Here is a 25,944-nt window from a genome sequence, read left to right as displayed (position 1 = left end):
CCAAATGATTAGTGTTCGATTAGTTTGTACGATACGTGCTGTCATTTGCCCACGAATACATACTATAAAATTGGAAAGAAACACAAATATGCAAACATCAATGATACCAACAGTCACCTGGATACTTCACAAACTATGGCATTTATTTCAAACAGAGGCTTTTGCTTTGCATTTTTACAATAAATTACACTATGACCGTCATCTGATAAACCTAATAAATACTATTTTAACAAGTTCCTTTATCATAATCTATGAGCTGAACCATTTTCCATACAGTTCGGAAAATAGGTCAGCCTCGTTAAAAACCACCATTCTTCTCTTACAAGCACAAGCTAATGAAAACAAAACTTGAATATAAAGTAAAATAAAACATGAAATTCAAAAATGGGAAAACAAAACAAGGGGAAACAACAATTTAAGTGAATAAGAGTCAGAACAAAATTGACAAACTACAGAAAAAAAAATCTCTTTTCACGAGAATAAGTGTATGGGGACAAAGGAGGACATGCATGCTGTGAATCAATATTTACACAAAGTACAGTTAAAAGCATAAAACTGTACAGAAAAGTACATTATTAACAGTGCAAGATATTAAATAGCTTGACTCAAAACACTTCTCAATATACAAATCTGTAACAAAAGCATACAATTACATACAAGTGCTAAACAAAATGTAACTTCAGGTTATCATTGAGTAGAGGTCTATACAAAGGAAACAGAAAACGTATCCATATACATCAATGTATAATATAAATGCACATTTACAATAGCTTTACCTTTATTGTGGTCATAGTACATGGGAAAAAGTTTGGTTGTTTTGGTAAGGGTGAGTATGAGAACAAGTGAGACAGTGGATATATATGAATGATAGTAGTGGGGAAGCTATGCTTTTCCTTACTTACTTAATGAAAACAAAGCACATTCAACAAATAAACTAACTTCACGTTTGGAACACTGTACACGTGGGATTCAGCTTCATTTCAACTGTGAATACCTCTTATGGCTGTTTTCAAGTCAATGATCCAGTTGGGGGCATGCAGCTAGTCTTCAGTCAAGACAAAGACTGACAACTACTGTAGTTCAAAATGGAGACATGAACAAAGAGATGGTTTAAAAAAAAAAAAAAAGAAAAAAAAAGGCAGATGAAGTGAAGTAATGTGACCATTGCGTTCATCATCATTGCACGGTTTATACCCAAGATGGATAAGTATTCAGTAGTAGATTACAGGTGATCCAGTATAGTTCTACAATTAAATATTACCATATTCTGATAAAAGCCATCACTATCCAATATTCACTGTCCTTCACATACATACAAACACAATCATTCAGTTACACTGCATTTTTAAGTCTTTTGTAAGGGATGTAATTGCAGGCTACCCTCTGATTTGAGAGGAGGAGCAGGGAAAAGTTCTATCCTTCCTCCAAGTGCCACATGGAAAAGAACTAAAAGGCACTACAGTATCATACCATAATCCATCCACTGTGGCCACCAAGACTCAATGCAAACATGTGCATGCCTGAAGAAGATATGAGCATTGTCAACTGAGTTTTCGCCAGACAAAAACCTTTATATGACGGTGGTGGACAGGGAACATTGTTAAGTAACACATTTACTTTGCCCTTAATGCCAATGAGGCAATGCCCATCTGAATTCCTCAATCAAACAGTGAACTCAGGTGGCACCACGTTGAGCGACGAGGACAGCGAACAGGAGGGAGTTAAATGGAAAGCATCCCTTACCAATGTATTTCTTATCAAATGGAAACAGCTATTGCTTGTAAAAATGCAATCTTATAAATGTTCAATTAGAATTAAGTAGAGCACAAAAGACAATTGTGAATCTGTTTAGACAAATTTGACCCCCCGCCCCTTCCCCATGCAATCGTCATGAAAGTGCACTTAAGTGCCATTAGCTTGCCAAGAAAACAGTTGTCAATAAAAAATAGTGCTTGTTTCTTGTTTTTGTTTTGTCTCTGGTCTGGTGTTGTGCCCCAGTTGTTACAGTATGTAGCTTGACTTGTCCATCCTCTGGGAAGGAAATGGGGGCATTGGCCCCAGGGTGCTGGTTAAGTGCTTAGTGCGGCGGCTCCTTGCTGCTACATCCTGTCACCTGCACTCTACTGATACCCCAGAGTTCTGTGAAGAGGAGGAGGATGAAGACACCGGTTGGTCGGCCAGCGTCAGCATGACTGCTGCTGTCAGTGAGCTCGAGGACGGTGAAGAGGATGATGATGAAGACGATGCGGCCACAGTGCCTACAGACCAGAAAGAGGGCTTGGTTACGGGGTACATATTGTGTAAAACGGAATGTTTTATTGGCTTGTATACAAGTAGTTAGGGCTCACTGGAAAGCCTGCCCGCCCATCAAGTGTGAAGTTAAACAACCCAGTAAATATTTTATTACCCAACCGCTGGGTAACACTTGGGCTGATTAACATAATAACCACCCTCCCACATTTGAGTTCCTCTGCCCATGACATAAGTGACGGTTGGAGTCCGGCTGCGGAACTTCACAATCTGAAACACCAACATGCAACTCACTTTCCAGTTCCTTTTTCTTCATGCGTTTTCGCCGTCTGTCGATGGAGGCCACCTCAGACTTGAGAGAGAGGTAGTGGTTCCTGATGTCCTGAAGCTTATCTTGAAGGAATGTGATCCTCTCCAGACTGCTCATTTTCTCCAGGTCAGCTGGTGACAAATAAACCGGAATTAGCATAATTTCCTGACAACAAAACGCATCTCATTTAAAGACACAGCAGCAAAATTGGCCATGAGAAAATATGTACATATATTGGCCAATTTGCTTTAGTAGCTGCAGGCTTCCATATTTTAACATCAGATATTTATAAAGGTGTCAGACAGATGGATTTTTTTTTTTTAAAGCTTAATTACTTTAACACCGGTAAACATATATTTTTTTCCAAGCAATGCCAAACATGTTAGGTTACACAGTAGCCCCCCCCAACCCAGAAAAGTAATTGATTGCTGCGTCCGGTGTGCACATGCTCAGTCTTAATGTAAATGCATTGTGACGTCATCGTTAACGCACTTAAAAATGGCAGCGTCCAACCAGAATTTTTTCCAACTACTTGTAACTTGTTTTTAATCAAGCTGTCGCTTTAATTAGAGTGTGAAAACAATCACAACTACCGTGCTAAATAGACAAAGTAACTCCATCTTGATAAATCACATGATATTTACTGCGATCTCCATGTGTCACACAGTTGTAAAACGTCTGTTCCGATTAATGTAGCGGCGCATGTAAACAGCAGATCGGAACAGATCCCGTCCCAGGCAAACTGAATTTTCGTTCCGTTTGGCCATTGGGTTTCATTCTAATCGCAATACAAGACGCCATGCAAGCCATGACTGATATGAACATTCACTATGAGTTCCACCTCAGACAGTTTCATAGGTCCACTGTCACGTGTTCGGCAATTTCATTGCTCAGACGTGCCGAGACTATCGGTAAATGTACTGGCGACGTGAAGCCGGTTATTAAAAATCCTTAAATTAAACTAAAAGTAGCAGCTTGTAGTCCGGAAATGACAGTATTAGAGTTACCGTTAAATGAATCCTGTAAATGAAGCTAACAATTTGGTTGATGGGTTAAAGTTAGTTTGAATATGACATTGCAGTCAATGATGGTTAGTCGGCCACTGGAATGTTTTGGGAGCAGCCGATTCATGGCCTTGGCCACACTTACACATCTGGAAGCTCCACTTGTAAACCCGCGGCGATCTCCCTTGGTTTTCCCGGTGCTGCGAGTGATCAGCGTCACCCTGTTTGTGGTACTTATGGCTTGACGGGGGAGATCGGCCGCGACACTTAGGCGAAACGGCAACCTTGACGTCCGATGTGTCATTCTTGGTGGCAGCTGGTTTGGCAGAGCCTTCCACAAGAGATTGGTCATCACTGTCACTGCTGTTGGCTGAAGGACACGAGAACAAAGTCTGAGCTCCACTGCACCTAACGTGATGTGCGCAGGCTAATCAATAACTAAACGGGACTTGATTTGAACAAGTCTGTGTCAGGTTGTGTTTACCTGTTTTCCTGTTCTTTTTGGGATGCACACCAAGGCTCTTGCGGTTTGGCTTGTGTTTCTTTGAGACTGTTCCTGTCTGTGATTCTTTCTGCCGTTTCTGATTCACAGATGCTACAATGACAAAGTGTATAAAAAATGAGGGCATGTGTTGTACTTATGATTGCGCTAGATTATCAGGGAAAATGATCATCGATCATTTGACGCACATTTGCAGTTTCTACCTTTGGACTTCTGCTCGCTCTCATGCTGGCTGCTGCTGCTCAGCTCCAGGCTGCAACTGCTGCTGCTGTTAGAGGATAGCGGGGCATCAAACACTTTTGGTGGGGAGCCCGTCCCTTCATCCCGTGGAAGATCTGGCAGCTCCCCACCCAGACTTTCCACTTCTACTGTGCTGCTGTCACTTTCGCTGCGCCGGCATGCCACTTCCTCCTGTACCAGCCCTGGCAGGAGACTTGCAGAAGTTGACACTGGAGGCAGACCGGGGGGTGTGGGCGGTGCCGGCGGGGAAGGCGGTGGTGCTTGGCCGCAGTCTTCCAATGTACTGCCTCGACCTGAGGGGGACTCTGGTGTGGTGGGTGGTGTGTTGAGGACAGAGTTACTGCCACTGCTAGGGAACTCTTGCAGTTTGTCACTTTCCATGTGCTCCTCCGAGGCGTCGTCCTCAGGTCCCGCTTCCTGCTCGACACTCGTGTCTTCCAGGCTGGAGGGTGCAGGCGGAGGGGGAGAGTTAGCGGCCTCTGTGTCTGAATCAGAGAATAATTCTTTGAGAGTCTTCTTTGGCCACTGCGCTTGAATGCTGGACCACACGTCTTTTTGGCCTTTAGAGCGCACAGCCGCCTTATCCTCTCCATTCCCAGACATCTTGGCCCTCTTTTCAGGAATGTCCCAGAACCCCGCCTGTCTGCTGGATTTGCTCTTCTCCTTTGTCCCGTTATACTTCTTGGAAGGGGAACTTTTGGTTTTTGAGTGGCCTCGTTCACTGCCGTCACCCTGGGAACCGGAAAGGGCTGCTCCCTCATCATCTGAACTGCTGCTGGATGAGGCCCCTCTCTCCTCCATGGCACCAGCACTTCTCTCTTCCAGTTTCCTGGAAGAGCCTACAGGCACCCAGCCGGCACTCCTCGTGGCCCTCCTAGCTTTGGACTGTTTTTTTGGGGTCCTCTCTGCTGTCCCTTCAGATTTCCTCTTCCTGGTGCTTGCCTCCCCAATCAAATCCGGTTTGCGCTTCCCCAATTCCCCGCTGATTATCTCAAGGTTCTTCCCTGAGACTGCAGAAGGTTTGGATCCATTGGCTGGAGTACCGCATTCTCTCCATTCAGAGGTTTTTTGAAGCTCTGATGTGCCCTTTCCATCTCTGCAAGTATCACGGTATTCTTTATTATGCTCTCCTTCACAGTCTGGGTCACTCTCGTCTGAGAACAATTCAGAGGCTGAGATGAATAAGAAAAAAAAGCTTGGTTCATTATACACACATGAGACTGAAGACGTATTGAATTGTTAAAGTGTTGCTACCTTGCAGACCATTGAGGATGGATGTGATCTCTATAGACTTGGCTGGAGAGTGCTGCTGAGCTCCTTCGTCCTCACCCTGATCCAGCTTGGAAAAGACATCCTGACTAAGGTCGCACTTAGAGCGAGGGACGCCGTTATTGTTGGGTGAAGGACCGAGGACGTCTCTGTCATTGAGCCTCTCCAATCGGTCTCGCTCCCGCTCAGCTTTGTTCTGTCAGAATTGAAGATAAATCAGGGATCTACTTCAAGTCATCAAGCCAAAAAGTAAAAAGGCTATACAAAGTTGTACCTTGATTTTTTTACGGTGCTTTATTTTTGGTACATTCTTATTGGCTGGGCGAACAATCTTGTCTGCTTTGATCCATTCATCATATCTAAAGAACAAGTCAACAAAAACAAAAGACGCTTTTCATCAATCAGTCCCGAGGGAGGAGCTCAATAAAATACCAAACACCGCCACCCACCACACAGCCACCTCCGCTGTCTGGCCTGAAACATTGCTGTGATACAAAAAGCCTTGAGTAGAAAGGAATACATCCAGTAGTGTTAAAGACAAAGCCTTATGATGAGGCGAGAAACATATTCACACCAACAACCACCACAACCAACAGAACACAGAGTGCTACTTGGATCATACGACGAGAATGAAAAGTTGCACGACATTACACACATACACGATGCAGAGAACAACCATTGTCGTTAGATTACCACACGATCACACGACAACAATGAGACAATGAAATGTGTTTTTTGCTAGTTGCCCAAACGCTCTAGTTGACGCTGCATTAACCCTAGCCCACTGGGGAGGGAGGGGGTAGGAAGAGGTGAGTGTAACAAACAGCACTTTGCTTGACCTCTCTGAGATTAGCGTAACTCAGTACGGCAGGATCTACAGGAATTTGACTAGAACCACTGTGTGGCCAATCCAAGCGTGAAACAGAAGTGCAGCATGTCCGTTCAGACAGCTGGGGGGGTGGACAGACAGGGGGTTCAATCACAATTGGCTAAAAGGAGCTGAGGAACGTTCCCACATCAACCCCGTGCCCAATTCTGTTTCTGCCACTAGAGGGCTCAGTGAGCTCTGACCGAGAGACAAGATCAGATGAAGCAGAATTGTGAGGAGGAGCGCATTAGTCACTGCTGCAGGGATATCCATGGAGTGGTAATCCCACGGGCCAATTTGAAGGTTAAGATGTGATTTTGTTTGAGGGTGAATATATAAGTTAGGTGACTGTCCCCACGTCCTGTCTTACCTGATGTTCCAGCCACAGTAGTGCACCAGGTAGAGCACCTCTCCCCCCTCCACGTCTGCCTCTTTCACAGTGGCCTCGTACGTCTTCAGACTGCGGCCTCGCCCATACCTCACCTGCACCTTCATCCCCGGGGGGTAACACTCAAACTCTTCCCCTTCCTCCCCCTCCTGACTGTTGTCATCCCTGCAAGAAAAACAGTTCAGCACTTCCTGTCCCTAGTCTGCTCCAGAGAAAACCACAGAATCCCACACACCCTCCCGCGATGGTGCAATCTATCATCAAAGCTTCGGATGCTATTCTACCCGCTCGACTGGTCTCATAAGCGTCCTATCCCTCATCTACAATACAACAGACTGAATAATACATGATAAGCCTTCCAAACTACAGCACTTGAATGTCGCAAACATAATACTTCATTCGTGGAAAGTCCAGACTACTAACTATCCAGCCCTAGATGCACATAGCAAACTTGGGATTGCCATTCACACGCTGTAGAGAACACAACAGCCACAAGGAGGAGCTAGTGAGAAACAGTCAGGAACTGTCAAAGCTGGAGGCTCTACTGGCAATGAAGGAGGAGTGCCGGTTAAGTGGCTATGACGCAGGGGCCACAAGGGCCTCAAGGGCCGCAGGTTAGCACAGCAAAGCACGACTTGGCAGGCAACACAGCAACCTGAAGCGTAACTACAACATTCAATTTAGTCAGCTACAATGAAGAGCAGCTACGACAACCCTCCACACAGTCCTCAGTGAATGATTGCTGCTTGAAGCTCATTTTCAATAAGGCACAAATAAGTTGCGCTTATATCAGTGCAGCAATTGGGACAACCAAAGAAGCTGCTTGCATTCCTTAAACAGCGAGGTAAAAAATGATTTGAACCCAGATATAATACTGTAACCTACTTTCTTATGAAACAAGCATTTGATAGCATCACTTGGTCCCGATAATACTGAGATTGTTGTCCATTTGTCTGTACTTTGAGAGAGAGGAAAAAAAAAAAACACTGCTCAGAAAAGAGCAATAACTGAGTTGGTAAACTATTGAAAACAAAACATTGTCAGGACTTTTAATTTAAGATGAAAAAGCACCTTGTTCCATTCACTTTTATAAGTCTGCATAATAATGGACAATAATTCAAGACTGGACACAAATCATAAAAAAAAAAAAAAAAAAAAAAAAAAAATAGATTGCCTGTAAAAACCGAACAGAATCAACTTAACAGGCTTGTCAAAAAAGTATCTTGTGCTCACAAATCAATTACAGGTATATAATAAAATGTCAAGATTATAAATTAAGACTGGTCTTTAGAAGAGAGTTTCTTTTTTTTTTACTCCAGAAAGGTCAACCTCGCCACTGTCCACACTGGATGTTTAAAAAAAAAGAGAAATGAAAGAAGTTCCCTGTTTTAGTGGATGACAAATCAGCACAATCATGGATGATAACATGTACAATGAAGACATCATGACATCTAATCTTTGCGTCATAATGCATTGCAATACAATAACTGCGAAGGCATCTTACTAAAAAGCAGTTAACAGTGGTTTGTGGCAATGAGACTTAACTCACTGCAAAGCCTCGACACAAGTGTCAGAATATGAGGTGAACGACCGCGTCAGGCCTCAACTGCAGCACCTCCATTTATAAGCCGCTCACCAAAATAGACATCATGTTAATGACCAAAAACGAACATTTGTCATCACGGAAAGCCTTGTGTCTAGCGGTCAAAAGCGTCAGCGACAACAATCACACTCACACACACTCAGATGGAACATTTAATTAAGCTGAATATGAGGTTGTCAGAAAAGAGAGGAGAGGATAACTAGCTTTGTCGTTATCAGGGCAGGGTGAAAGTCAAGAGGCAGTAAGAGAGAGTTAAAGCACATTGTGACGCATGCCAGGTGAAAGGTACTAGTCAGGCTTTGCTGCTCAAAGATGCCTTTGCCAGCTGAGGCAGACAAGCCATGACTAAGAATAAAAGCACAGTGGGTCGGAGCTTAGTTGGATGACGAGAGGAAAGCTTTCCTCTCTCTCCACTAGTTAGCAAGCCTGGGTGGAGTCTGGATAGACTGGCAATTAGTGCTATAAAAGGTCTGGATGATGGCTTCAGGTGCTGCCATCAAGGAAAGACAATGTCATTGGTCTTTATCAAAAGCACATTGCGAATACTTTGAAGGAAGTCATTGAATAATGACACCATTCCACCCTCACTGTTTGTACTATGTTTTGTAACAACCCTGCTTGAGGAGTCATCCCTTCAAACCACCTACCCAGAGTTGTCCTTGCTCTCCTGGTCCTCGTCACGCTCCTGTTTTATGCTCTCAGCTCCGAGGCGAGATGAAGAGCCTTCATCTGCGTCTCCTGTGTGGGGGCTACTGTCTTCATCCTCCTTCTCATCGTCATAGGTGTTGTTTCCATTGCTGTCCTTTCCCTCAGCTTTTGAAGATGTGCACTGACTTTTGTTTATAACCAACTCAAGTTTCTCCTCCTGAGGGAGAGGGATGATTTTAATATAAAAGCACTTGTCATAAGAATAGTGACTATTGTATCCATGCATTTGGACGACATTCCAAAGTGTAACTGCACCTTGCAGATTACAGATTGCGTGCTGATTGGTTCTCCATTTCCATGGTCTTTCTGCTCTTCTGGGATGGTTGATGTGGGGGCTGTGTTTCCTCCATCAAGCACAGACGTCGTCTCTCCCTTGGGGGCCTGCTTCAAAGGGAGGTCCATTTTGAATGTGATGGCAGTGGAAGTGCAGTATTCTTCAAAGCCATAAAGGTACCTGCATCAAAGCACAATTATTGTCAGATGCAACGAGATGGTCCCAAAACTGTTGAAAAACTGCTGAGCATATATAAGAAACAAGCAGCACTTGGCCCGCAGAGTTGCGGATGCAGCGCGTGTACATACTTGCGGTAAGCGCATTTGACATTGTAGCCAGCAGCTGAATTGAGCACAGGGATTCCGAGGTCCTGGTAAATTTGCTTCCAAACAGCGCCACTTTCAATCTGTGTAAAATTGGAGAGACCAGAGGGTACTTCCGGATTTAGCCCACAAGAGGACAATTACCCAGATCCAAGTACAATAAAGAGTCAGCGCGGTCACAGTGGCCCTCACATTGTCGAAGCCTCCCAGTTTGTTCACCAGTCTATAGAGCTTGAAGAGGTTGAGATTGCGGTAACCCAGAACAGGACGCTTGTTAATGGGCGTTCCTGTGAGCAGATTTAGAGTACATATTAAATTATGAACAAAGCCTAGAGTAACATACAAACACTAAAGGTTTTACAAGAAAATATGCAACCAAGATAATCTGTTTATTGAACTTTTTTTTGTATTGATTGTCAGTGAATTATAATGTCTATTTGAGTAGTAACGTTTATTATTCTAATGGGAAAAAAATGGGGGTTGATTATATGTGAAAATTAGGCAGGGGCTCCAGGAACACAGATATGAAGTTAAATTACATTATGCATTTGTGTCCTTTGATTAACAGATTTTACTTGTGTCCCTGGCGAGGGCTCAACAACTAATCGGCGGCAATTCTGGAAAAAAAAATCTGCTTAATTTCAGTTGGTGGGTAATTTGTATTTATTTATTTATTTAGTGTATAAATCAGATTTGTTTGCATTACTGTTGTAATCTGGCTTGTGATTTACTGCCTTATATTTACACCACATTGGTTGTTATAGTGGACGTGCAAGTCAAAGTGTTTAAGTCAACAACCCTTATTGAAGTAGATAAACTGTATTTCATATTATTTCATGCTTCATTTGTCTCTATTTTATAATAACTGTAGCCTATACGGCCAAAACATTTATGTATATAAATCTGATATTGTTTATTGTAATACAGATTAATGTATTGCTTGTGTTTGTTAAAAGATTTGTGGGAGGAGGACCTTGAAAAACATTTTCACATATAATCACAACCGCAATATAAGGGAAGAAAAAAAAACGCTGTTAGATTTTTCAAAATTAATTAGCCCTATCTCTGACCATGTGTGATAAAATTAACATTTTAAACTCACTTCTGTCTTCCATGAACTTGTAGAGCTGCTGAAGAAAGTTGTCCCTCTCTTCGGGAAATGGCTCCACTTCCTCCTAAAGTCAGTAGACCAGACTGTTTGAGGCGGATTTACACTAGACGTTTGTAGAAAAATAAGTGTGGGCATGACTCAGGCTTTACCTCTTCTTCTTCGCCACTGGCATCTTCTTCTTGTTCCTCCTCATCGTCATCATCATCCACCTCACTGCTGGAGCTTTCCTCTTTCACTTCAGTCTTCCAGTTGATAGGAATGACCGACTGTTGCTGGAACTCCAAGGCTGCATCCAGCGCTGTTCGACACACACATTAATTGCTGGATTGGTCTTTGTATCAACAAATGAAATGTGAACCAGATGTTCAAAAGCACATTTTCCAGCCTTAATTTAACACCCCCCTAGCCCCAAGTGTGGTTGAGGTTATGGCTAAATGAAACACAAAAAGTGCACCATTAATAAGGTAACTGAACAGCAAAACATATTGCACAGCACAACAATTCTCCCACGAGTCACTAGGGGGAGTAAGCAGCATCAAACAACCTTGGCAGAGCCTTGTTTTACATTTTTGTAAAGCAGACAGATAACACTGATGTGATGCAACCATCTGAGAACACGTGTACAATCAGATCATAGAAAGTGTTTTGCTTATGGGTACACTATAACAGAGGGCCCCTGCTGAATCAGAAATCAGGGTATTAATAAAAACTCTTGGGAGGATTTAAAGAATACTTGATCCACAGCCCACACTGAACATCTGCTAATGTGCCGAAACACACCATCCTGCGAAAGTTTGTGACTTATGGCCTCAACTTCAGTATAGTACCCTGAAATTAAACTCACCTGGTTTCAGCCCTGCATCCGCCTTAGGGGGACAATCTGTGTCGATCTCTCGAACATCCTTCCGTAGCACCATGTAACTGAAAAAAAAAAAGTGACAATGGTTAGCAGTTGCATGACTGAGACAGGTAAACAAAAATCCAAGCAGCTTTCACACGAGTGTAGCAATAAACTACAAGTAAAACAAATTAAATACCATCTTGTAAAAACACTGAATAGTGTTGATGCACTTAGCCAAGTCAATTGTTTTTTTTTTTTGTTAACTCAACTAGTGCAGTAAGTCAGCCTGACCAACAAAGATTGTAAAGCTTGTTTCCACTGTTGCCAAGGTAACAATCTGACAAACTATGAATAACCACTCTGTGACCCCCCCCCCTCCATCGCCCAGCTACCCTCTTGCATGTATGACCTTGCTTTCCCTAAAAAGATTTTCAAAAGCCATTGTTTCTGAAAAGCACATTTATCGGCAACGATCCCAAACTCTCTGGGGACGGAGCTCCACACACTGACCTATGAGCTACGCTGAAGAGGTTAGCAGGCTTATAGATGTGAACTCTCATCAGCAAACAATGCACATAGATGACACTCCGTTAGCACCACTTTGGAATAATAGACGAGAAGAGGCTTGTGTAAATGATTACACTAAAAAACAAAGTGGAAACATTGGTGAATGTGTGAAAAGCGGGTGAACGGGTGCATTCTTACCATTGTCAACTGCAGTTTATTATAAAGGATGTGTGGGCTGTGTCAACTGGTGCAAATCCTGCTAAGTATAACAAATGGTTCCCTGCACACCAAATAAATAACGAGCACCGAAAACGCTAAGAGCAAATCAAGATACAAACGCAACAAAGCAAAGACATGCGGCGGACAGCTCAAACTTGTCCTCTGAAAACCATTCATGATCACATCTTTTATCTTGTTATTCCTTCCACATAAAAGCAGGCAGATTGGAAGGAAACAACCCTTGAAAATCTCATTAATACAGAGATAGATTTTCCATCTTCTCACATTATTATTTCTGGAATACAGCCCTCGATACACTGCACTGATTTCAGTGGGTAAAATCTAGTAGCGACAGGAAGTGGAGCAGCTATTGTGTGTGCAGTGTAATAATACCTGACAAGAATAAAACAGGCATTTCATCTGCGATTTATCTACCCTCTAATCGGCTCTACCCTTCACCTGACTATTAACCGCAAGACACACGATAAGAGGTCTTTTCACACTTTCTGTGCTATAATTATTTGGTGATGACTTACACAGGAGGTGTACTGTGGGTTGCAGATGCAAGGCCTGCGATAAGGAGACCGGGCTGCTCTCACAACAATGGAATTCGCGTAAAATAGCAGTGAACAAACAAACAAACCCAACTTTCACATTTTGCAAGCTTTGAGAAAATTACTCTGCGGCATTTTAGTTCATTTACCAAGTAGGCACAAACTTGGAAACAAGACAGTACAGTGGTACCTCTACTTACGTTCAAGTTACGAAACTCCTCAACAGGTAAATATTGCCTCTAGTTACAAAAGAAATGTCAGGATACGAAAGGTAAACGTATGGGGTGATACTCGCAGTATGGGCTGCTACTCGCAGCTCCGGAGTTTCCTGAACGCAACATACTCATCGCTGCTCTGCCATTGGCTAGCCTAGCATCTTCCTGGCATCCCATTGGCTAAGAGGGACCTCTTCCGTATGTCTCTATGTGTGTGGGTATACAGGTAAATAGTTAGGTAGATGCAGCGTCCTCGTCATTCGCCTCTCTGCCATGAGGTCTTCCGATTTACGTGAATTAGAAGCGAGGAAAAGAAAAAAAAGGAGAAAATCGTTTATTTGTCTTTACAAACAAAGCAAGAGATAACAGAAAAGTATGAAAGGGGGATGCGTTTGGTTGATCTCGCCAAAAAATATGACTGTAATGTATCGACAGACGCCACGTTATTAAATCAGTTGTTTACAAAACGCCAGGCAAAAAACACTTCTGAGAGAGAACATGAACCAAAGAGGGCAAAAGCGATGAGGACAGCAATTAAAAGTTAAACGACCATCATTTTTATTCCTTACTCTATTCTTTGTTTTTTACATTATGCACAACTCTAATTTATTGTGCAATAATCTAATTGTAACATGTATTTGTTACATATTTTCATGCTTTATAAAACATTTATGGCTGAATATTGGGGGGCTTGGAACGGATTAGGGCATTTACATGGAAAACGCGTCTCTACTTACAAAATGTTCTACTTAAGAAATTTCTTCCAGAGCCAATTAATTTCGTAAGTAGAGGTACCACTGTAATTGCATCTGCCACCATATCCACACACATTGCATATACAACAAAATAAAACATGTCAGTAAGCTGTTCACATAATACATGCAGAGTAATGATTGCAATTTGTTTGTCCTCAAGATGCTCCCAAAGCATTGCATTTTCTGTTGCATGCACACTCTTCATATAACACGGATGGTTTAAACAGCATCGAAATGATTCATTACTGCTGGATTAAAACGAGCCAAACATATCACTGCAGCATTCAAATATTCTACTAGTCAAATATTCGCAATAACGTCGTTAATAATTCAGACTCACAATTTTCCATCCTTGAAAGAGCGGACGAATAAACTTTCCTTTTTCATTGTGATGTCATCATGGCAGCCGGGGGAGGTGACCTGAGTGTGCAGAAACAAGAGACAATCCAGAGGTCAGATGAGGTAGCAGACGGCGTGCGACTGTGTGTGTACCTGTAGTTGTGAGCGAGCGAGATAAGGAAGTGAAAGAATCTGGCGTTGTCACAGTATAACTAAAAATGTGTCTGTGAAGGCCATGGTGATTGATGGATTCCAAAATAGGCTGTTTATGGGACCAAGCAAGACAAGCGAGCGATCGAGATGCAGAGTGAGGTATAAAGGTTGTTCAAAGGTTGTGCGCCGCTTGCAGCATGTGGCTCTGCTGTTAACTTGGGTTGAGGCGCATAACAGTGGGAGTTGTTGCACTGTCAGTCTAACTGAGGGGAGGCAGCACTGCCTTTATGGAGATATAATTTCCTTGCACTTTTCTGACTGCATGCTCCTGCTCCTAATATTCACAACAACACCCCTCACAATACCACAATGTTTGTTTTTAAATAAAATATTTTCTCAGCTTGGTACCTTTAAAAAAAAACAAAAAACAATGTGGCACACAGGAAGCATGCAAATCAATGCGCATCTCATAATATTTCATTATCAGGCGTTATTTACCTCCTGTTTGCAAACAACATTTACCAGTGTATTCTCACCTCACCTATATGCGGTTGCAATATGAGATCAAAGTATGGTATACTACCCTGGGCTGTCACAAGGAGGCAGCAGGGAGCTCGGTCAACAGCAGGCCAACAACAACAAACACTGTAGGCGGGGCTCTGCCGAGTGCACAGTTAAAGGGGAAGCTTTCCCAGCCTCTCCCATTCTCCCACTACAACTTGGAACACATAAACAAAGAAGGCCTTTCACGGTTTCACTGTACGCTTATACTGCCCAAGAGTTAAACGTGGTGGAAAGGAACTGTTGAAAGACAAAGCCTGAGTTTGTGCAGTACAGTACAAGTACTTCCACTTCTTAGCGCAATAATAGTTGGTCTTGTTTTGGGTTATGATAAACAACAAAAAAATGTGCATGCTTTCACAAGCAAAAAAATAAATATATAAGAGCGATGCTGAAAGATGAGAAGATGCAGTGATGGAGCAGAGGACGCTGACCACAGAGGTGCTATGAGCTCACCAGTGCAGGATACCAAGAGGTTTTCTTTTTATCCCCCATGGCCACTCCCTCTACGCAGACCACTTTGCCAAACAGATCTTCATTCTGCTGTTGATCACTCTCCTCTTCTTCACTGGAGGATGAAGACAAGTCTTCCTCTTGGCTGTGTGACAAAAAAATAAATAAAAAATACTTAATGCGGCTATGCAAGAGCTAAGCACAGTTAAGATCAATGTTTCCCAACCTCTGGGTCCCCCAAACCTTTTTGTCATGGCACGAATACACCCTCAATCACCATGTGTTGATGATTCTCCCAAACTAGAACGCAACAACTGATTTTTTAAATGAAAATAATTTTATTTAGTTTCCTTAATTTAACATTTTAATTATTAGCCATTATATTTCTTTTAATTCAAATGAAGATTAAAACTCAATACTAAAACTACTATATATATATATTTTTTTTTTTTTAAAGGAATCAAAATAAAGAATAAACCCACCTTTGTTATACATAACTCTTTACTTTTACCACCAAAAAAATGGAGCTCCTTTCAATAATTTCCCTTTAAGAAGATGTTTCAACTTTAAACACCAGGAACAAAACACTTAAAATAATATTCAGACCCACTTTTGCAGTTTCATCCGAGCTTTAATGAGACACTTGAGCTGACAAACGGTTGTTGTGATTTTGACACGGCTGTGTCACGGGTTATTGATCTTGGAAATAAATGATCAAATCATGTTTCCACGTACCCTCTGCAATGTGCTCACGTCCACTCCCCTGTTTGGGAAACACTAGTGTAGATGCATGCAAATTTAAATGATTTTCTTCCAGCTTTAGAATAATGTGGTAGGAATATTCTGTTTGACATCCCAGGGATTTCATTTATATTTGTAAAAACTGCTCAGTTTAACACCGTTATACACAGTTTAGAACTGCCACCAATATGAAATCTGACACTTTCCAGCAAACCTGAGTGTGAGCATATGTGTGTGTGAAAAACCTATTTATGTGAGTAATGCAAGCAATACAAAATACATACCAAAAACTGAATTACGTAGCTAAACTAAAAATATTAATGTATTATAAGAAGTAAAAACTAAATGGATGGATGATTCTGCTTCATGTCTCTCAAGGCTAGGTTCACACCGCAGGTCTTAATGCTCAATTCGGATTTTTGGAAAAAAATTCAAATTTTTTCGTGTAAGCGTTCGTATTACATTATCAATGCAACCTCGGTCTTGTCTGCTGTATGAATACATGTGCCGCCAAAGTGACCCGCATGCGCAGAAGAGGAGACCACGTCAATCATGACGTATTGTTTACAGAAGTAAATGTGGTCCAGCGTGTCGGGGCATTTCTACAGTGAAGCGATTAGGTAGGAGGTAGAAATAAATACAGTATTTGGGGGAAATTATGAGGCGAGGCTTTTCGATCTCATTTCATGGAGACATCACTAACGATGACGTCACGCCATAACCGTGCGTAAAAAAATGAATCGATCTGAACCGTGGCTGAATTACTGCTATCACCATAAATGTCCACTTTATGCTTCACGTTTCAAGTGGGATTAAATTAAAGTCAAATATAAAGTCAATAATGTTACTCAAAACAACTTTGCAGGTTCGATCCTCCTGCTGCCAGCAGCACTTTCCCTCCGCCTACGCGGAGTGCATTATGGGCTCCAGATGACGTCAATGTCGGATGTATGCGACCTGGCCGTTCAGACCGAGGTCATATTGAAAAAAAATCGGATACGTGTCTGATTAAGGACCACATATGAAAGTGACCCAGGTCGGATTTGAAAAAAATCGGAATTGAGCCGTTTAGACTGTCATAAAAAAAAATCTGACACAGGTCGCATATGGGCAAAAAATTAATTGCAAGCAGGGGGAGAACATGCAAACTCCACAAAGGAATGCCAGACCTGAGATTCGAACACTGAACCACAGAACTGTGAGGCAGATGTGCCAACCATTGTGCTGCCTTATCTGTTCTAGCATATTTTCACATACAGTAAAACAATGGTACAATTTTAATTTGAAATGAAATTTGAAATTGATTTGATGATCACAAATTTAAAATCATCCCCAATCCTAATCTGGATACACCTTTACATTTGATCCACCCTGCCACCCCCCCAGCCACACTAAAAAAATAAAGATATGCACTTTCATATGTCTCCTTCGGTACATTCTCCTATCCCCTGACAAAAATCAAGTTGTTTTTTGTGTGACAGAAAAACAAAGCGACGATGCAATGAAAACAAACTATTTCAGCGGTGGTAAGAGAGCTCATCTAACTCCTCAGTTAAGCCTTTCAACAGTATTTAGTGGAACGTAACTCCTGACTGAACAGTCAGGAGTATTTTTGTACAAATGAGCCAACTCATTCAGTCAGCCCTGACATGCCTCTAAATGTGATCACACATGCAGCTCCAGCAAGCAAAAAGATCACCCACCTTTTCGTTACGCATCACTCGGGTTTGCTCTGCTAATCTATGTATACACACACGAAAAAGCACGCAGAGTCTGGCATGACTTAAGACCAGTAAATGTGCCTTGGTGCTATTACAACTTCTAGTCTGACACAACAACATCAAAAGCCATAAACAAAACACTTGCAACTCATTGAAGGGAGACTACAGTTCATGAGCTCCTCTTATGATGAATATTGTTGCGGGGGAAGTTTAGCCAACTGTGACGTCTTAAAAAAACAGCCTGACACCACTGGAACAGAAAATAAATGGTCTTATTGGGACTACTGTAGTAATAATACATACTATACAGTGCCCAACATAAATGAGTACGCTCAACGAGAGAGACAAAAGTAATCTTATCCATTTCTAAGTTGAAACAGGAACAATATTCAAAATGTTGATGATGCTATGATGATTTATCTGTGGTTGAATTAATGTGAACGTAATTATCTTTAAAATCTAAAATTCACTTCCAAAAATAGAAACGTTTATTTGTTTATAATCGTTTTTGCAAAATTGCACCAATTAAATTGTTAGAAAACAAATGACAGTAAGGGTTGAAAGGTTTGACGATATTGTCTACTGTATGTAATTTGTTTTGGTTTTTCTCTTGTGTTTTGCAGTTGGCTATTGCACCCCACCCCACCCCAAAAAAATGAATGGCATCAATCAGTGACAGGTTTTCTCCATTATATTTTACATGAATATATGTAGATAAATGTAGAAACATGAGTGGGGTAATAGTCTCTGACCTCAACAGTTATCCATTAGTTGCTGAGCAACAGCATAAACAAACAATTTTTCTATGAGCTTTAATATTGAGCCCTTGTGTAAAAAACAACTAATGTAAAGCTCAATTTGGGGATGAAAAATACAGTGCTCAGCATGAAAGAATACACCCTAATAGATTTGTTAGAAAATCATTGTGTTTATCAGAATCAATATTTTATATTGAATAATGGCAAACGGCACTACCAACAATGACTGCAAATGACATTTGTTATGTTATTAATTGATTTTTTGTGACAAATTAATTTAAAGTTGGAAACATGAGAACACACCAATGATAGCCTAGCAAAGAAAAACCAGGGGTTCAAAATGCATGTTTGCAATCATTGGCAATATCCAGAAAATTGCTATCTGTAGCGCTTAATGATTTTCTGGATTTGTCAGTCATTTCTTTTCAGTCAGCATTGTTATTACTTGCAAAAAACATTTTAGCGAAAAGAAAGATAAGCCAGAGGTGCTAAAGTGCAGCTGGGACCCTTCCAAGTCAATATTGCATCAATGCCATTAGCAGTGGTGTCAGGATGAGATTATTAAGTAGAGTGTCCTCTTTATAATCGTAGTGATGTCCATTGCCAAAACCCTGAAGCAGTTTCTATTCCCACATGAAAACTGCAGTCTGGAGCGAATATATCAGAACATAACACACCCACCCAAAACTGAATGGGGTTTCCTGCTGTAGGCCTCAGGAGCTTTTTAGAAAGAAATGGAAATGAGAGCAAGTCATTGCTATCACCATACATAGAAATGGAGGCGCCTCTTTCTGAAGAATGTGGGTTGACAGGGAACATTTCTCGTCATTTCCATCTGCATCGCAGACCTCTGTCACAGTTTAAATGATTGACGCTTACAGGATGTAAAATGAGGAAAGGACTACACTCACATTGGGTTGGATCGTCGGCCCCTGTTACCCTTTTTACCGATGACAGGTGTGCCGAAGTGCTCAGGATTGGTGAGAGGGAGTCTGTCAAGTGTCTGCAGAGGTAAAAAACAACAACAGCAGAAACAGTCACTACAATACACTTACGTGGCATTAGGGATAATTAGTCAGACTCAAATGCAGTTGTTTCTTATAAGATTTGATTCCAATATAAACTACATCAAACCATTACGCCTTACAAGCACGGTGAATCGGCATCTATCTTCGTCCAAAATGGATACTGTGAATGGTATTTGTCTTAGAGGTAACTTTTAATAGCCAACATATCTAATGTCAAAATCCCTGTTTGGTAGCTGTCATTGTTTTGCCCCAAGATCACTTTCTTCCATATTTTATGAAGTCATAAGTCAACAGGAAAAAAAAGATGTTTGCTGGTTGGGGATGTTATTTAGGTTCCTGGTTTATAAAAGAGATGCATTCCGACAAGGGAGATGTAAACAAAATTTGTCTTATAGTAATTATTCATGTAAATAAATAATACAAGTATGAATCAAATGCAAAAGGCTATGAGTAAGGTGATAAGCAGAGCTGCGCGTTCCACCTATGCGACGGACCGGTCCACCTATCCGGATATGACGGACGCCCATTTTGTAGCCGATAAACGATAGACCGGAACATTTAAAAAAAACCCAAAAAAACAGATTAAGCATAGTCGGAAGCCCATTTTTCCCGTCTATGTCATCGTCTATTTTTGCGGTGAGGCTTCAATGGCTGCGGCGAGGTTTCCGTTTCCCGTTGGCCGCGGCTTCAGTGTCCTAAAAGGAGACGCATTTGATCCGACTGCGGTGAGCCTTCCATGCCGCAGTGGCGGTCGCTCAGTTTGTAGACGGAAACACAAACGGAAGCCCGTTTAAAATGATAGGCGGATTGGCCTATAGGCGATTACTATTTGTTCCGGCTGGACAAAAAGGCGGATAGTCGGACAGCGTAAGGCTACCATGGCTGCAGGAAGAAGGCGATAAACTGACTGGAACCTTTAGTAAAATGCCCAGATCTGGTGATAATTACTGAGCATGCCTTCTTGTGCCACTTGTTGTTGTATAACACGCCAATCGTAACATCAAAACAGTTCATGTCGGGGACGTCCTAAACTGAGGAAACCAGGTATTAAGAGAGGAAAAGGGGACATGGTGCCAAGTATGGGTGTGGAAGGTGATATAAGCAGACACATACAGTACAAACAGGCTCTAGTCTTTGACATTGCAGTCATGGTATTAGAATATCTTTAAAAGTATATCTGTGCTTACCGTTAGGTAAACTGTCCAAAAACAATTGAGCACATAAAAATCTGAGGCATGCTGCATAACATGTCTGTAGTTCCTAAAGCAGTAAGCACCTAAAGCTTTTATATATATAAAAAAAAAACAACAACCTCTGAGCATGCTGATTGTCACTCAGCCAGACACGTGTTTTTGTTTTGATATATTTACTGTCATATCACTGATCCTAACATCTCAACAGCAGGAGAGGACTGGGAAAAAACATTTAATTTCTGCTGTGTATTCAAGTACTGGAGCGAAAGTAAGTACAGAAGAGAGGTATTTGAGAAGAAAAAAACATAAAGGTACAATATAAAAAACAGGCGTTTCATGTCCTAAGATGGTTGGTTGATGCTTTGATGTAAGGTGTGAGACATGTTACTTGCCTCACTCTCCGCAAAGTGACGAGCGCCTTTAAGGCAGAGGGAGGAACGCCTTAAGGTCTTCTCATCGCCATCATCAAACACTGTAGGGGCGACAATGAAAAAAAACTTATGGCGTTGCTGTGCCAGGACTCCATGCAGAAATACAGTACACACCTACGCACAACAAACAATGCATGACAGGTGAGTTCAATACTACTATTTCCACGTGCACACACGCACCCCAACAAATATTACTTTTAGACTTCATACATCTATGATTGAATAGTTCTTTTTTTCCTTAAATGATCTTAGTAACTATCTGCAGCAATGACATATGCAATTCTCCCACAAATGAATGAAAAGCAAGAATGTGTGCTGAGGTATTTTTTCCCACCGCACACACAACAGAGACCAAGGCCACTCTTAACTAACAGGCAGTTGAGTTGGTTACATACAACGGTAGATGTAATGCCAATCAATCATTTTAAGTGTATTTTATTTACATTATTTCAAGGCATTACACTATATTCATACTGAACAGTGAGAAATAACCTTGCCTCTCCTTAAAACTATGATAATTGTTTTCAAACACTCCATCAAATATTTGGCTTGGCTGTTTAACTTCATTTTTGGTGGAATCAGGCAGGTGTTTTAGTGGAAAAGACAGCTGCACATTACTCTTACATTACTTTTTTTGCTTCACTGACTGGTCAGGAGAGCATTACATTGTGTCATACTATGATATGAGAGATCCATTTTGTACACACACATAAGTTATCAAGGTTCCTTCCTTGTACCATAAATAGTTAAAATGTCATAATATCTCAACAATATGCCAAGTTTAGTACACATTACTGCTATTGCTAAATAGTGAATTGTACTAGAGTATTAAGTCAAGTTGTAATGATCATGCAATAGAAAATACGAACATTTTAAAGTCTATATAAACTAGCATGTTCTACTTTGACTAGCTTTCATGATAATGACTCACCAACTGTGTAAATACTTGCGTCAGTCAGCTTATTGATTGTGGCCTCCTGGTAAACTCCATCCTGGTTCTTCACTTCTATAATTGCACCCACCTGTAGGACAGAAACACTGCTGATTGTTGGCTTATTAACCCAATACACCTTTAGCCTGACATTCTTTTTTACATGGAACACCAATAAATCCAAGCACATTTTAGCAAACCAGTTTGCCTTTCGTTTTTTACTTTTTTTATTTAAATTTCAAGATTCTTAAATATGTCTTTTGGTCCATTTAAAACATGACATTTGACTGGAAAATCATTTTTCACTGAACTTTTAGATTTAAAACAGGGAAATAAGTAAAAGTATTCACCAGTGCAAATTACATTTCCAACATCAATAACAACTGGCAATTAAATGATCTCTTAACATTTTAATTCTATGACAGGGAAATATGTCAAATATACACAAATATATCATATTCACCAGGACAGACAAGGGTCAATTTCTAACATGATATATTGTTGAAAATAAATGTTCAGTGAACTTTTAGATTTAAAAACAGGGAAACAGGTAACAGTCTCCTTGCAAATGAGGCAGACACGGTTGTGTATTTCAGTGAAAAATAGTCAAATTTCCACCGTTCCTTAAATTGTCGGCGCTCACTGTCAACTTTTCCCTTTTTTATTAATCGTCGTAATTTTAGAAAACTGTCCGGAAAGGGTCACACAGGGTTATGGAGTTGGACAGTGCGCTACTGCCCTATTGTGTGTAAATGTGAAATTGCATTTAGAGTGTATTCTACACACATCAACGTCAACGGGGCTACGGGTCAGACATTATTAATTTTATGACAGATGGCAGGCTGGATAAAATTGACCGCGGGCCACATTTGGCTCCGGGTCCGCATTTTGGACATGACTGATCTAACCCGTCTCACCTTTAGAGGTCCTTTGATGCTTTCATCATGGACCTCAGCTGTGGATAGATCTGATTTAAAGGTCACCTGAGGAGGAGGAGTAGGAAGAAGAAGAGGACAGTCAGCAAAATGAATGGAGAATCATTTCTGAAAAGTCAAATCCGAACATCCTTTCATCGTCAACATTTTCAAGGTAATGTTACTTGGATACAACGACTCCGATGGACTCTACATGACAAAAAAAAAAAAAATCCAGACAGTTTGACGTAGAGTTATAGTAAAGACCAGAGTGTCATTTTATACACAGTGTGTGAGTGTGAGAATTTTGTGCTATGGCTGACCCCCACAGTGGACATCTGGACGTCACAGCCACATCTGCTGGCGCCAACTGTTGCAGATTTAAGCTCTGAATGTCAGACACACCCCACCTCCCGCACCTACACAAACGGCATCTACAGCGTCTGCTAAGTGAGCCACAGTAGTAGTATCATAATCTGATCATGCATCTGGTAACACTGAGACCAAAAGGTGCAAACCCAGCGCAGTGTGAAAATGTGGAAGATGCCAGGGCAGAAAAACTGTTGGACAGACTCATATGAACTGGCTGTAATCATAAAGTTGATGCTCATCTGAATCCTTACAAATCGTATTTAATAAATATGACCTTATAATCAGCACAAGTTACTTAACTAGATATCTCACCCGATTCTAGTTCAAACGCTGGAGCTTTAAGTGCAACACAAGTTCACAAGATCTAATTACTGATATGAATCTTCTAAAACTCTTCGACCAACTACTCTCAGATTTTTTCACTGCACTAAATCATAATCCATACTGTAGTTCTACGTAATTATTCTTTACTCATATGATTCATGTCACCTTTGTTAGCACTGCTGTACCAATGCAATTCTTGCAACAGAGCAACAAAACAAGCAGGAGTCACCTGTAGAGACACTTTGTTTGGGTTAATTTTGGCCTATATTTACATTGCCAAAGAAAACCCATAATTAGTTATTGATTTTTTTTTCTGCGACACTGAACTAGTGAACATTTTTTGTCAAGCTCAGTGTCTCGACTTCAGGCAATAATGTGCTAAAAACATTTCACGTTCTCATACATTGTGTCAGTCATCTCTGCAGCAGACTGGTTTGTAAAGCCCACACTACAAAAGGGAAACCAGCACAATTACCAACCAATACAGTCAGGTAGATAAAAGGCCAACAGGAAAAAAACAATTATTTACTTAAGACAAAGGCCTACTGATCCATGATTATGTGCCCAAATAATTGCTTTGGAATCTACTCAGAATTTTAAGTGTAAAAAAAAAAAAGCCTGCAAGTTAGCAAATTGACAATATTCCCAGTCAATTTCAAGTGTAACCACATGGGGTAAAAGTCCATCTGGGAGGGAAGGATCAAGAAACAAATTAAATTAGTAACAGGTGATTTTTGAAGCAAAGACATGAAATAAGAAGCAAGAGAAGGGAATGAAAAGCTTCCAGTGGCTGTGTTTCATCAGATATGGAGAGAATCGCATTCCTTCTCCTGTAATACGGGAAGTCCTTTTAGCACCTGAAAGGGCACGAGGTCCCCCCACTCTCTGCAGACAGAACATCAATAACACTTGACTCGTCTCACAAGCTTGTATTACTTCCTACTGACACCTTGGGCTCCTCTGGTACTCAAGCAAAGTCATTCACTGCATATTCACAAACATGCAGAAACGTATTAGACATTCAAATTAAGGTTTTCTTTTAATACGATGCGGACGAGTGCATGACTCCTGGTAGAGCAATTATTCAGTCGCTTCCAAAAGTATTGAACAGTGAAGCAAATTCCTAAAGTTTAGCCGTAGACTAAAAACATTTTGGGTCCGACGTTTAAACGTACTGATATAGTATAGTATTTACATCTGGATTTGACAAACAACTTAGAAGCTGGCACCTTTTATTTGAATCCACCCATTTCTCATATGAGCAAAAGTATTGGAACACATGACCACAGATGGGACTCTGGGGAGTCATTGTGACAAGGACAATGACTGTTTTGATGACTTGGGACTTGACAAAAATGAAAACACTTGAGACTGGGCTTGGAATTGGGTGTTATTTGACGTGGGACATGATGACGTCAATGACTTGATTGTTGTTCATTTCAAATATTCGGTTTCAAGATAAATACCAATTAGTTATGTTGCTAGTATGCAGGCGTAAACTGGGAACGCCACTGTTATGATTAGAGGAGTTGCCTGTCAATCTGAGAATGTCAGTCATGATTGGAGCATTGGCCACTCAGTTAGTTAAAACTCCCTCCATGTGTCATCTTAAACAAGTGAATCTGCCAACAATTCAGAGTCATTAAAAGTCTCTGTAAAGTGACAATAAACATGTCCTCTAAATTTGACACACCAGAGAATAATGCTTTTAACAGTCCTGCCAAATTGGAATGATTAAAAAGAAGAAAAAAAAAAAGAAATAATCGGCGAGTACGGTATATAAAAGGATGCTATAAATTTATGACAAATCAACCCATTCTTTCAGCTGTAAAATACTATGGGCATGTCTGCTGAATGTGCTGAAACTATCAATTTTGATTCATTGTTGTGCAATATTTTCTCTACTAAATAATGACTGTCATCACTGTGTTATTTTTAATGTCTTTGGAATTATTTTGTAACCTACTCTTGACTGATGCTTTGAAAAATGAGATGCCCTGATGTTGCAGAGGCAAACCATGGCTTGTGCTGTAAGATGTCACAAACAGCCTACTAGAACACCAGAACTTAAATTAAACAGGCGC

At 41.0% G+C, this 25,944-nt stretch overlaps 1 protein-coding gene across 7 annotated transcripts in view; it reads right to left on the bottom strand.

Moving 5' to 3' along the window:
• Positions 1 to 122: 122 nt before the first annotated feature.
• Positions 123 to 25,944, bottom strand: part of arid4b (AT-rich interaction domain 4B) — a 61,410-nt gene continuing 35,588 nt past the window's right edge. For 4 of the 7 annotated variants that reach the window (XM_086044508.1, XM_086044505.1, XM_086044506.1 and 1 more), the window contains exons 4-24: positions 23,168 to 23,233; positions 22,251 to 22,341; positions 21,281 to 21,360; positions 19,579 to 19,670; positions 15,451 to 15,592; positions 14,282 to 14,361; positions 11,695 to 11,771; positions 11,000 to 11,148; positions 10,842 to 10,914; positions 9,932 to 10,026; positions 9,725 to 9,822; positions 9,398 to 9,596; positions 9,082 to 9,299; positions 6,814 to 6,996; positions 5,850 to 5,934; positions 5,561 to 5,771; positions 4,255 to 5,478; positions 4,049 to 4,159; positions 3,710 to 3,934; positions 2,545 to 2,691; positions 123 to 2,258 (exon numbers count right to left, since the gene is read on the bottom strand). In XM_086044508.1, the coding sequence (XP_085900634.1) occupies positions 2,110 to 2,258; positions 2,545 to 2,691; positions 3,710 to 3,934; positions 4,049 to 4,159; positions 4,255 to 5,478; positions 5,561 to 5,771; positions 5,850 to 5,934; positions 6,814 to 6,996; positions 9,082 to 9,299; positions 9,398 to 9,596; positions 9,725 to 9,822; positions 9,932 to 10,026; positions 10,842 to 10,914; positions 11,000 to 11,148; positions 11,695 to 11,771; positions 14,282 to 14,361; positions 15,451 to 15,592; positions 19,579 to 19,670; positions 21,281 to 21,360; positions 22,251 to 22,341; positions 23,168 to 23,233 (3,795 nt within the window). In that variant the 3' untranslated portion in view covers positions 123 to 2,109. The remainder of the gene's footprint in view (positions 2,259 to 2,544; positions 2,692 to 3,709; positions 3,935 to 4,048; positions 4,160 to 4,254; positions 5,479 to 5,560; positions 5,772 to 5,849; positions 5,935 to 6,813; positions 6,997 to 9,081; positions 9,300 to 9,397; positions 9,597 to 9,724; positions 9,823 to 9,931; positions 10,027 to 10,841; positions 10,915 to 10,999; positions 11,149 to 11,694; positions 11,772 to 14,281; positions 14,362 to 15,450; positions 15,593 to 19,578; positions 19,671 to 21,280; positions 21,361 to 22,250; positions 22,342 to 23,167; positions 23,234 to 25,944) is intronic. The other 3 variants (XM_086044510.1, XM_086044511.1, XM_086044512.1) reach the window with 3 other exon arrangements.

The sequence above is a fragment of the Filicampus tigris genome, chromosome 11 (genome assembly GCF_054856515.1).
Source record: "Filicampus tigris isolate MCC_2025a chromosome 11, RoL_Ftig_1.0, whole genome shotgun sequence".
NCBI lineage: Eukaryota > Metazoa > Chordata > Actinopteri > Syngnathiformes > Syngnathidae > Filicampus > Filicampus tigris.
Note: the sequence above shows the minus strand (reverse complement) of the source record. Positions and strands in the feature narration are given on the sequence as shown.